At 45.5% G+C, this 12,805-nt stretch overlaps 1 protein-coding gene across 1 annotated transcript in view; it reads right to left on the reverse strand.

Annotated features, from left to right (window-relative positions):
- The window catches only part of RETREG1 (reticulophagy regulator 1), a 70,785-nt gene extending 62,110 nt beyond the window's left edge, over positions 1 to 8,675 (reverse strand). Inside the window, exon 1 of the mRNA XM_087761112.1 lies at positions 8,410 to 8,675. Within this exon, the coding sequence (XP_087617238.1) occupies positions 8,410 to 8,660 (251 nt within the window). The 5' untranslated portion in view covers positions 8,661 to 8,675. The remainder of the gene's footprint in view (positions 1 to 8,409) is intronic.
- Between the last annotated feature and the right edge of the window lie 4,130 nt (positions 8,676 to 12,805).

The following is a 12,805-nucleotide window of genomic DNA, read 5'->3' on the forward strand; positions in this document are numbered from 1 at the left end:
GAATGCAGTAGTTAGAATCATGTTTCAACATGCGTGGCTTGTGGATCAGATTTACTGTGACCTATTGCATTCAGATAGGCATATAAAATAAAAAATTGAGAAGGAGGAAGTTTAAATGACCTAAACGACATACCTTCTGTGTCTACCATAACATCAAATGCTACTGTTACATCAGTGACAACAGGGGATGGTATTTCCATGGAAGTTAAAATTATTTTGAATCAAACACATAACATCAAATAACCTGGCTTCCTTTATTTTTGCAGAAACATGCCCAGATGACCTTAATTAACCTGTACTCTGGCAAAGTACAGAAGAAATCTTAATCCCATTTTCTCATACAGTAGCAGCAGTTTGATGTCAAACAATCCACCTCTACCACGCTGCCCTAAATCTCCTTTTCTTTAATGCTCTCATTAGTCCTGTAACATCTACCATGGAGCATAGCATATCCCCCTAAAACTTCCATTGTTCTCAAAATGCTACTTACTATTTGAAAGGTCTCATTATTTTGAGTTAATACATGAAGAAATTATCGTTTCTGTCTTAAGACAACTTCTTTGGACACAGAATTTGTAAGTTTTAGCAAGACAGAATAAACCCAAGCCATGCTGCAATGCATCTGTTCTCCTTTGTTCGGGATTTCCATCTTCTGCAAAGTCCTCATCCTGGATTTGGTCCTAAATTGTCCAGTAATGCTCGCTTTCCCTCAGTTTCTCTATTATCCCATTTGCTTTCTTTCCTGATTGATCCTGTTTTCATCTTAGTGGTTGAAAAATGCTGTAAACTGTCCAGGTTTTTATGTAACACTGTCTGGCTCTTAAACAATGTCAATTTTCATTCCTGTAAACCAATCTCAGCCAAAACTATGCAAACTGTCACTAAAGAGCTGTTGAGATAATGGCTTTAAATTTTTTTGCTAACTAAATTAAATTAACTTTCTATTCCACTTTTCTACCTCCAAAGCCTTCAAAAGTTTTAGCAATTCATATTGGAAAAGTGAACGTAAGTTTAAAACTGCCTGAGTGAAAACGAGTAGACCCTAAAATTGTATCACAACTTGTGTGGCCAGCAGAATTTTAGCTTTACTTGAGAAAGCGTATCTTGGAATATGACCTTCTAGGGGAAAACAAACAAACAAACAAAACCCAAAACAAACCACATTTTTTTTAAGCTTGCAGAACAAACTGCAAATTACTGTCCTGTAGCTGGGTATAATAAAATAATCACAATACCAATAAATTACAAAAAGCTTGGTAAAAGGAATCAAATTAAGTAAGTTAAGACTATCAGACTAGAAGGAAAAAAAACCTAGCACCCATCTAAAAAAATCATTCATGTGGATACACAGTGAATTTCAAAACTGCCTATGCCAGGATTTTTTTCTTCTCTTTTCTGATAATGAATATATAACAATTACAAAAGAAATACATCAATACATAACCTATTCTACAACCTTTATTTAAGGGATAAGAGATAGAAACTCTTATTAGGGTTTGAGGCAGGATTACAATTTATATTAAACTCTTCACTTGTGTGTTGTCCTGATACTTTGGATTTTGGGAAAGTAATCCCAAAACAACTAAAAAGGTAGCTCTAAGATTACCTATATAACAAAGATAGCTGAAGACTGAAATTTCCCAGATTCAAAACCACATTTAGCATCTGACTGCTCTAAGAAGAAAAACATTTTGTCACAGAAACATGTAGACGTGTTCTCCTGACTTGAGAGATATTACAAATTTAACATAGCGATCCGAAGGCCAACATACTACAAACTGGCCTCAAAATGTCAATACCCCTTCTTACTCCAACTCACTTAATTTTCATGCATTTTTCTTTATGTTTTGATTTCAGAGATTTCTTTTATTCCAATTCTCACTTAATTTAGTTTGGCAATCTCCCTCCTGTCCACCGCCACTGATGAATTTCCCACATATATTCTAAATGAAAGCAAGTATTTTGAACCAAATATTTTCTTCCTAAGGATTTAAATTTGGGCAGAATTAATTCTTCCTGTATTAGTTTTGCTCAGTATGCTCTCAGATTTAAGTGTGGTTTTGGGAAAGCTTAAGTCAGGGGGGTGGTGTGGTGGAAAGGATTCTGAAACAGCTGAATTACTGTGTAAGCTGAATTAAAGCAGTAGGGAATAAAATAATCATATATTGCAATTTGCGATTTCAGTAACTGGACTCATCAAAAATCCAGAGTTGTTTAAGTAAAATTAAAAGCTGAATTTATATAGCCAATACAATCTATAGAGAGTCTCTGTGAATTTCTTACCGATGACATCTGGTGGCATGCTGGTAATGAGGAGTGGTTTGGATGGAAAAAAGCCACATGGTCCTTGTACAAGGACTAAGTGAGTCATCCTTAAAGAAGGGACCACACAAACTGCTGGGGGAAAACAACCGCCAACCTCACAACGCCTAGGCAGTACTGCTACATGGACTGAAAAACACTAGTGACCACCACACAAGCCTTCTAGGAATAACATCACTAGCCTCAGAAGACCACCTAATACAGACAAGACCAAGAAGAAAGTAACATTTTGTAAGCATTGGACTTCCTAAGGTTCAGAATGCCAAGTTCACTAAGATGTCCTGTTTGACGGAGCAGCTCCCTGAGGACTCCATTTCCAGTGGCACACAGAGTCAATGTTGATAGTAGGCAGAATATCTACAGTTCCCTTTCTCAAACACTCGAAATGGAACATAATGACAGAGCCATACCAAACGTACATAGTTAGAAACAGCTATCTAAATGTGCCTGCTGCATCTTTAATAGGGCTGTTTCTTTCTCGTAACAAAGAACTGTATTGGGTTTGCATGGTAAGGTTTTGGTAGCAGGGGGGCTACAGGGGTGCCTTCTGTGAGAAGCTGCTAGAAGCTTCCCCTGTGTCCGACAGAGCCAATGCCAGCCGGCTCCAAAACGGACCCACCGATGGCCAAGGCTGAGCCCATCAGCGACGGTGGTAGTGCCTCTGGGATAACATAGTTAAAAAGGGGGGGAAAAAACCCCCATGTGCAACTGCAGCCAGAGAGAGGAGTGAGAATATGTGAGAGGAACAGCCCTGCAGACACCAAGGTCAGTGAAGAAGGAGGGGGAGGAGGTGCTCCAGACGCCAGAGCAGAGATTCCCCTGCAGCCCGTGGTGAAGACCACGGTGAGGCAGGCTGTCCCCCTGCAGCCCATGGAGGTCCATGGTGGAGCAGATATCCATCTGCAGCCCATGGAGGACCCCACGCTGGAGCAGGTGGATGCACCCGAAGGAGGCTGTGACCCCGTGGGAAGCCTGCGCTGGAGCAGGCTCCTGGCAGGACCTGTGGACCCGTGGAAAGAGGAGCCCACGTTGGAGCAGGTTTGCTGGCAGAGCTTGTGATCCTGGGGGGGACCCACGCTGGAGCAGTCTGTTCCTGAAGGGCTGCACCCCGTGGAAGGGACCCACACTGGAGCAGTTCACGAAGAACTGCAGCCCGTGGGAAGGACTCATGATGGAGAAGTTCATGGAGGACTGTCTCCCGTGGGAAGGACCCCATGCTGGAGCAGGGGAAGAGTGTGAGGAGTCCTCCCCCTGAGCAGGAAGGAGCGGCAGAGACAACGTGTGATGAACTGACCGCAACCCCGATTCTGGAGGTAGAGAAACGGGACTGAAGTTAAGCCTGGGAAGAAGGGAGGGGTTAGGGGGAAGGTGTTTTAAGATTTAGTTTTTATTTTCTCATTACCCTACTCTGATTTTGATCGGTAATAAATTACACTAATTTTCCCCAAGTTGAGTCTGTTTTGCCCACGACGGTAACTGGTGAATGATCTCTCCCTGCCCTTATCTCGACTCACGAGCCTTTCGTTGTATTTCCTCTCTCCCCTGTCCAGCTGGGGAGGGGGAGTGACAGAGCGGCTTTGGTGGGCACCTGGCGTCCAGCCAGGGTCAACCCACAAGAATAAAAACCCAGATGCAGGCATACACTGCGCATGCACGCTGCTCTAAATGCACAGAAACCTTGCTTTATAGGCAAGCTATCCATCAAGATGTAGCAGTGACACCGTTTACAGTTTGTGTGCAAACACCTGAAAGAAATGCTTAGCCTAGTACTATTTTCTTACGTGAAAAGAATAAATTAATGAGAAGTACTTTGAGATCTCTCCACGGTAAGCATTATTATTGCCAAGCAGAGATTTCAACTAAGAAACACTTTAATAGCAAACGTTGAAGTGAATTGGATACTTAAAACCAAAACAAACGCTTCAATAACAAATCTTAAAGCAAACCGGATACTTTAAACAAAACACATCAAACCTCTCAACTCTGAATGTGTTTTTGTTGCTAACTTTTAAACAGCAATGAGATTTTATATCTAGAATAACCTTCCTACCACAGTCTTTACCGGATGCGATGCACGTGGCCAGTTCAGATGTAAGAAATATTATTTCCTCTCTTGATTAATTAAGTCTGCCATACAAAAAAAAAAAAAAGTTCATTACGTCTGAGACAAAATGAAACAAACAAGCAAAAAAATCTGAGTATGGATGGTGACAGAAGACACTGTTTTTAATGGTAAATTTGGCCAGCATACCTGTCTAAATCAAGGAATGAGGCTTGTCTTTCACACAACTTGTCAGTTAATTTGTTCATCCAGTACGTTAACATCATATAATGTTGTTAACAACAGACCTGCAGTAACACAAAATTTGTGTATCAGAAAGCATATAAAAGTCCTCAAAGAAAAATTTGGATTTGGGCTAGCAATGAGAATAGCAAACAGGGCAACGCTATAAATTTGTTCCACAAGGCAACTGAAACCGAGAAAATATCTATTACATCTTCATCTTTCTACTGCCTCTCTTCCCAAGAAACCCTACAGAAATCAGTCATTTGGGCAACTGGTGAATAGATGCAACTGGTGCATCCAAGGATGACCTTGCAGACATTACTGTATTATGTTTGAAACACATATCTGCAAATACAAACCACGTATTTGAAACAATTATATCTGCAAACTACAAGAGACGTAACAGCACAGAATGACTAAAAATAAACTTGTCCCCCTAACCTCATAGAAATATTTAAGATGAAAGACTGGGAGAACAAAAATGAAAAGCTGCCACTGTCCCCCCTAGCCCATGCACACACACACAAAGTAATAATTAGGCTAGAATACTAGCTTAAAATCTAGGATTGACTGTTAATATTTGTCTAAGATTAAACCTAAGATTGGAAGTTATCAGTCAGCAAGCTAACACTTAGAATACCTGGATGAAACTTCTGGCACCAGCAGAGTTTCTCTGCTCTTGGGCAAATCACTCACTTTTTCAGTACTATGCGTGTAAAATAGGAAAAAAAAAAAATCTTATTTTCCTCATGTGGTATTTTGACTTTAGTTTGTAAACTATCTACAGCGGAAAAGTGGAATCCATATCACATTTCAGATGATTAGGTACTAAATAATATATATTTAACCCTCATTCATTTTAAAGATTTTCAATTGGGGTAATTTGGGGCGCAGGGCTTAAAGCTATTCATGGTGAATAAATAATGGAAGTGATAAGTGACAAATGCTTTTGCAATAACCAGATTTCTTTTTACTGTAACTGCCAACTTCGTTTCATTAATTTCTGAGAAAATTTTATGAAATGTTAGTTCACTAAATATGCCAGTATATATCGGGTCAGCTTTTGCAGGGTCTGAACTTTAGTGCAGCCTTTATGTTAGAAAACCAAGGAAACTGAAAAGTACTGCCTAGTCTATGAAGGTCCTGAAGTCACGATCAAGAACTAGTTGCTTTAAGCCTTGTTAAAGAGTCCATGATGATTTGATAGGGCTAGTGAAAAAATGAAGGAAAACAGAATGAAATTAAATTAGTAAATTTCTTGTACCTACCATTATTTCAGTAGTAAACATCGAAAATACATCTATATACAGTACTACAGTTAAAAGAATTTTAGTGGGAAAGAGATTACATTCAAATATTAAAAAAAAAAAAAAAGGATTTTGCGACAGGACATCAGAGAAATAGTTGACCCTCCGCAGCTCCTACTGCAACAGTTTACACATGAAGTGTTTTGAATGGCATACATACAAGAACTAAACTAACTGTGAAGGAACACACAGTCCCACCAAAATTAAAGGGATGGGAGGAAGGAACTATCACTACTTTTCCAACATTTGGAAAACTGTAAAATTAAACTTCACCTCCCCTTCCTCCCTCTACCACCAACACTATTGCTGATACGGTGAGAGAAGTCTCCCACCCAGCAATACAGATTTTTCAACTTTGAGAAGTACTGAGATTAGAGGCCCTACACACTGGGAGTGCAACTACCTCTGCGTGGGGATAGGGATACTTGCAGGCACACGGCGAAGAAAGATGAGGCACGTGAAGTGGTAACTAGGAAATGTTTCTTCAACCTAGGCTCCGGACGGCACAAAGCCCTCTTAGGAGAGACTTCACAGGCAGCAGGGCCGAACTCTCCTTCCCAGTCCTGAATCAGTAGCGGCTGCCTGAGTCATCAGAAACCAGGCTGACCAGTTGGATCTTAAACGAGTAAAGGAGAAGCAGCAAACACTGCTGCAAACACTCACGATGCCAACACCAAAGCAGTGAAATGTGAAACTGGATTTAAAAAATTGTTTCATTTTCCAAGGGTCAGATTTCACAGGTTTGCTAACGAGACCTTTCCTGATGTTCTTCAGTCTCAAACCACAGAAGTTTACTGGCCGTCATACCTGCTCCTCGGTATTTCCTAGTTGGTCTCCACCTCTCAAATCTCCCTGGCACTGGGATAGCGAGCTTCCTGCTGAGGTACAACAATACCACCAAAATAAAAGCAATCCTTGCCCTGACTTTTGCCATTCTGTCTCATCGTGACAGCAAGAAAGTAGAGTGAACTATAAATTTTGATAAAATAACTTCAAATACCGGTCACATAACAAGTTGCCAGGAAGACTACCAAAGGAGATTTTTACATAACGCATGCACTATATACCTTGCTTATGATCAAAGTTGGACAAAAGAATAGCAAACAGGTTGCCCAGCAGCTACTATTCCTTGAGACACAGACGCTGTATTCTGTCAGACGCTGCCCTCGAAAATTTTATCAGAGCCATGCCACAAAGAAACATAAAGCATTATGACCCTTCCAAATCGCTGAAAGAACAGATGATCTCTGAAGTACGCAGAAAATGAGAGCAAAACCATGTAACTTTCTCAATGAAAGGATTTACCAAGGCTACCTAAGAGCAAGATGGATAACAAAAGTCAACCTAAATTAGACATCACGCACGCTGCTCCTGGGATTAAAGAGGATAAAATGATTTTGTAAGTATTTGCACAGAGATTTTCTTGTGCAATGCAAAGCTTCAGGAAGTTCTATTTCCATGACTTGGGTCTCGCGTTTAAACACCACACTGTTAGGGTTACAGGGAACTAAGTGGAGCTTGCAATTAATTCACCTCTTTGCTTGTTTGCCTCTCGTTCGCTGAAGAGGAAAGGAGGCAGTTCTAGCCACAGGAGGGGAAACACAATTCAGCCTCAGAGTCTCAACGGTATTGTTAGACAGAACCCTAACGCGTAAATCGCTCTACATGAGCAAGGCGGCATACCGCAGCATTTTAGGAGATCTGAAAATGAAAAATGTAGGCACCACCAAAATCTAAGATCAGGGGAAAGTCCTGAAGAAGTTTCACATAGAAAGGCAAGTTTTTCCTACAGAAATAAACAGAAGAGTTGTTACAAACACAACAATGAACACGTCCCTATGCTAATTTCTGGGTTTTATTCAACAAAACCATACCTGACTGGAAAAACCTCAGCCAAACTGGTGCACTGCAGTAACATTCCCGCCGTCCCCGCTCCACAAAGCCTCCCCTAACTAGGCCGCCGATGTGGAAAAGCGCGCACACCCAAAACGAACCCCGAAGCAGCGGCCCACGGCGGCAGCGCGGCGCTGCGGCGGGGCTGGAGGCCGGGTTTCACGCGCTTTCAGAACCCCGCAGGGCGAGGCAGGCACCGCGCAGCCCCACGGCAAGAAACGCAACTCCCCCGCGGGGCGCGCCCGGCCGCTCGGGTCAGCTCCCACCCGGGGCCGCTCGCCGCTGAGGGCAACAGCGGGGAAGGGGAGGCAGAGAGCGGACACGGAGGCTGGAAGAACCCGACGAAGCAACGCAGGGGCCATCCCCTGCCCCAGGGCGGCCGCCGGGGGCAGGGGCGGCGATGGCGCAGGTGACGAGGAGAGCGGGACCTTCCCCGCGGGCGAGCAGGTCGGCTCCCCTCGGGGCTGGGGTCCGGGATGGGGGCGCAGGGCAGACGCTCCTCCCGGGGGTGCGGGGAGGAGGCGCCCGTGGCCGGGCAGGGGCTTTCCTCTCCCGGCCCCGGCCCCGGCCCCGGCCCCGGCCCCGGCCAGGCTCGCTCACCAGAAGAGCAGGTTGGCGCAGACGAAGCCGCCCAGGCTGTGGAGGGGCCGCTCCCAGCTCAGCGCCGCCGCGATGCAGCAGCCCACCGCCAGACCCGTCTCCCCCAGCAGCGCCGCGGCCGCCCCGGCCCCGCCTGACACCTCCGCCGGCTCCGCATCCCCGGCCGCCGCCGCGCCCCGCTCCTCGAGGGCCTCCGGCCGCTCCCCGCCCGCCTCCGGCTCGGGGGGCTGCGCGGGCGCCGCGCTGGCCATGGCTGGGTGGCGGCCGCCGAGCTGCCGCTGGGGCGGGCGGGGCCGGGCCGGGCCGGGCCGGGCGGGGGCGGGCGGCGGGGGGGCGGGGCCGGGGCGGGGCCCGGGCCCCACCCACCCACCGGCGCCGGTGACGTCACCGCAAGCCGCGCAGTAGAGACGGGGCGGGGGGAACCGCCCTCCGGGCAGGTGTCACGAGGGGTTGCGCGTGCGCGTGACAGGTGCTGGGGGCGGGGAGAGGGGCGGTTGGTGGCGGTGGCAGTTGGTGGCGCGCGCGGCCGCCTGCGCGGCGCCCGGCCGTTAGGGCCCGGCGGCGGCTCCCGGGCGGCAGTGGCGGCTGCCTCCGCCGCCCCGCAACTGGTGCCTGGCTGTCCCCGTTGCTGTCCCGCTAGTGGGTGCTCCGAGCTGCCCCTGCCCTCGGGTGAGTGGGGGGCTCGTAGGTGCGCAGCCGGGTTGCAGAAGCGACCAGGGAAAAGGGTTGAGGATTTCGGTTCCCTGCTGCGGAAGGCTGGAGGACCAGGTGCCTTCTTGATGCAGGACATGGTGTGGTGATTCTCTGAGTCTGTGAAACCTGCCAGAAGACATTACTACTGAGATCCCTTCATCAGCTCCTTCTCCTGTATATCCCACAGCCAAGCAGCAATCCCCCAAATTCTCCCAAAAATGGAAGTAAATTGTTGTCACGGTGCTGGGAACTTCTTCTGAGACTATGAAGGAGGCTACAGGTGTTTGGTGGCTTCCATCTGCATCTTAAGTATCCAAGAAACTTGAACATCTATACCGTGTTGTCCTGTCATCTGCACTACTAAATATTTGGCCAGCCTCAGGCTCAAGGTGGAAGCTTGACACAATCTTTAAGGTGATGATGTGCGTTATAGCTAATGTGATTATTGGGGAGCTGAATTCTGGAGAGCGTGCCTGCTGAGAAACGTCACTCGAGCATCTGTTGCTGAACAGGAACAGCCAAAAATTGGAATCAAAGAACATGTCTCTCAGTGTAAATTGCATAAAATTAAATAATTTTTATTGCAAGAGCAAAGTAACAAAAATAGAAGAAGAATTTTGGATTGGAAGTTAACATCTGTTTCTAGCTTAATTGAGTACCCCGTTAGCTTGATTCCCCTCTTCCCCCCCCCCCCCCCCCAGGAAAAGGAGTCGTACTCACTTCAAGGGCAACATGCCTTTTTTTCTCTGAGGTAAAAGAAGACAAAATAAGATCACAAAATTAATTAAGTTGCATCATTAACTGTGGGTTGCAAATCTACTGTGTATTTTGACCAGATGACCTTGGGAAGAAGTTATCTTGCTTCTCTGATTCCACGTACTCTATGTAGCACATGAATTGTATCCGAGAGAAAACGTAGATTATTCTACATAAGCAATTACAATTTTTCTAAATGATGCTGTAGTTTTATATGTTAATTTGTTATACTACCACGCTTGCACCTCTAAGAACCTGGGGCTAGGCAGACCTGCCTGAATAATTAGCCCAGCTAAAAAGTGAGTGATGAGGTGTTGTCTATGAAGGTCTCAAAGAGCAAAAGGAAAGAGACCGGCTCCCCTAGTAACCCAAAACACATGGGTGGAAAAGAAAGGCTCTGGGAAGTAGCTGCAGCAAGGCTGGAGAAACACCTCGTGGTTTTGCTTCAGCTCTATGCTGATGGATAAAACGTTGCCCTAAGAAGACTTGATCAGAAGAGGGTAGCCTTCCCATGCTGGAAAACAGGCAGCTGTCTCGTCTCATATGTGTGTGAGCAGCTGCTTACCATTACTGAGCGCTCCTCCTGGTGTCGCTTGAGCATCTGATGCCTCTCTAGGGCATGTGCAGTGGTTGCCTACAGGTGCTGATTCCCTGTTTTGGGGAGAGGGAGCAGAGGAAATCTTACCAGTCCACGGGAGTAAAAATAGGGTCTTCTCACAAGGAAAAAGAGGTAGAGAAAGGAGCACAAATAGGGGAGTTTCTCCTGTACTTACCCTTTTTTCAGGCCATTGTAGGATGCTGTGTTATCTACGCCACGCTGCTGTTCTAGTGAATGCTCTCCGTAACTTGCCAAAACCATCCCCAGCTTAGCCAGCATTCAGTTATTTCAGTGACGTGGGCTGTCCTATCCAGCATCTAGGTCTAGCTGACTCCAAGCAGTTACGAGATAAGCCTGTGTCCTGGTTTCATCTGGGATAGAGTTAATTTTCCTCCTAGTAGCTGGTAGAGTGCTGTGTTTTGGATTTAGGCTGAGAATAATGTTGATAACACACTGATGTTTTGGTTCTTGCTGAGTAGCACTTACACCAGTCAAGGGCTTTTCAGCTTCCCATGCTCTGCCCGGTGCACTGGAAACTGGGAGGGGGCACAGCCAGGACAGCTGACCCAGACTGGCCAAAGGGCTATGCCATACCGTATGATGTCATGCTTGGTATATAAACTGGGGGGAGTTGGCCGAGGGGGCAGCGATCGCTGCTCAGGGATAGGCTGGGCATTGGTCAGCGGGTGGTGAGCAATTGCATCACTTGTTTTTCCTGGGTTTTGTTCCTCTCTCTCTCTTGTTGTTTTCCTTTTCATTACAATTTTATTATTAATATTATTATATTTCAATTATTAAACTGTTCTTATCTCAACCCACAAGTTTTCTCACTTTTACTCTTCCGATTCTCTCCTCCCTCCCTCTGGGGGGGGAGTGAGCAAGCAGCTGTGTGCTGCTCAGTTGCAGGCTGGGGTTAAACCACAAGAAGTCAGGTGTTCCTTATGTACTTTTAAAGTGACCATGGGACAGTTAGCCCCAGAAAGCGCACTGGGGTTAAAATGTTTAAATTTGGGTTTAACCAACGTTAGGTCTTGATTTGTAATGAGCTTGTGAAATGTGGATAATGGCAATATAATCCTGTGGCCCTAAGGATTAAAACCATGGCAACTCTTAGGCGATTTGCCCTTACCAATATTCCACTTCTTTTTTTTAAACATTGGAGTATGATTGTATGATTGAAAGCTTAGATGTCTTTTTCAGAAAAAATAGTAGTAAATATGATCTCCGGCTTTGATCTTTCTATATTTTGATGTTTTGCCTGCCAGGGTTTAAAAGGTTTGTGTGCAGTTTGTGAATTTGAGCTGGGAAAAACCAGGACTAGCACCCAGTACACAGTTCCATGTGTGAGCTGTAATGCACGGAATTAGGTTAGGGACTGCAGTTCTGGTGTCAGGGACTACAATGTAAGTGATGGATGAAGGCTGAGGAGAAAGCTTTCGAAATGGTTGTATAAAAGGAGCTTACAGATATCAAAGCATTCTAATGCTTGTGAAATATGTTTGAAAATTCTGATGTCAGCATAGAGTAACATTGTTGAATTCAATTAAGAATTCCAGCTCAAAATGGTGTGCTTTTTCTTCTTGTTTCCCATTTGCTTCATTTCATCACAGGATCACAGAATAAGTTAGTTTGGAAGGAATATCTGGGAGACATTTGGTCTCACCTTTCTCCCCACGCGCACACTCACTCAAAGCACCTTGGTAGTTGGCTGTGACCGGTTGCTCTGTGTCCTGTCCAGCTTAGTTGTGAACGTCTCTGAGGACTGGAGATTCTACAGCACGCTCTGGGCAACCTGTTCCAACGTTTGACCATGTTCATTGTGAAGAATATTTTCTTATTAGCTATTAAAAATGTATTGTTCTTCAAGTTTTGCCCATTTCCTCCCATTTGTTTGGTCTGCACCTCATAGGGGAGGACTCTGGCCCTGCCTGCTCTATAACCACTTAGCAAATAAATCCCCATTAACCTCCGTCCTCCAGAGTAAGCGAACCCAGCTCTCTCCGCCTCTCCTTCTACATCACGTGCTGTACGCCACTGACCTTCCAGGGGCCTTCTGGACTCCCAAACTGGACAAAGTATTCCATATGTGGTCTCACCAATGGTAGAAGGGGAAGAATCGCTTCCCTTGTCCTACTAATGACCCATAGTTAGTGCATGATTATTGACCCTGTACCCAGTCATCCCCACGGCACCTCCTGACTTGTCTCTGCTTTGAGGCTGAAGAGTCGTGTCTTAGTCATTCTTCATATGGTAGCAGTTCTATGACTTTGATCATCCTTGTTCGCCTTCCCTGAACCTTTTCCAGTTCTAGGATAACCTTTTTGTGCAGTTCTAGTCACATCATTGCTG

Source organism: Nipponia nippon, unplaced genomic scaffold (genome assembly GCF_047370975.1).
Source record: "Nipponia nippon isolate SJK-2023a ecotype South Korea unplaced genomic scaffold, ASM4737097v1 scaffold_1, whole genome shotgun sequence".
Taxonomy (NCBI): domain Eukaryota; kingdom Metazoa; phylum Chordata; class Aves; order Pelecaniformes; family Threskiornithidae; genus Nipponia; species Nipponia nippon.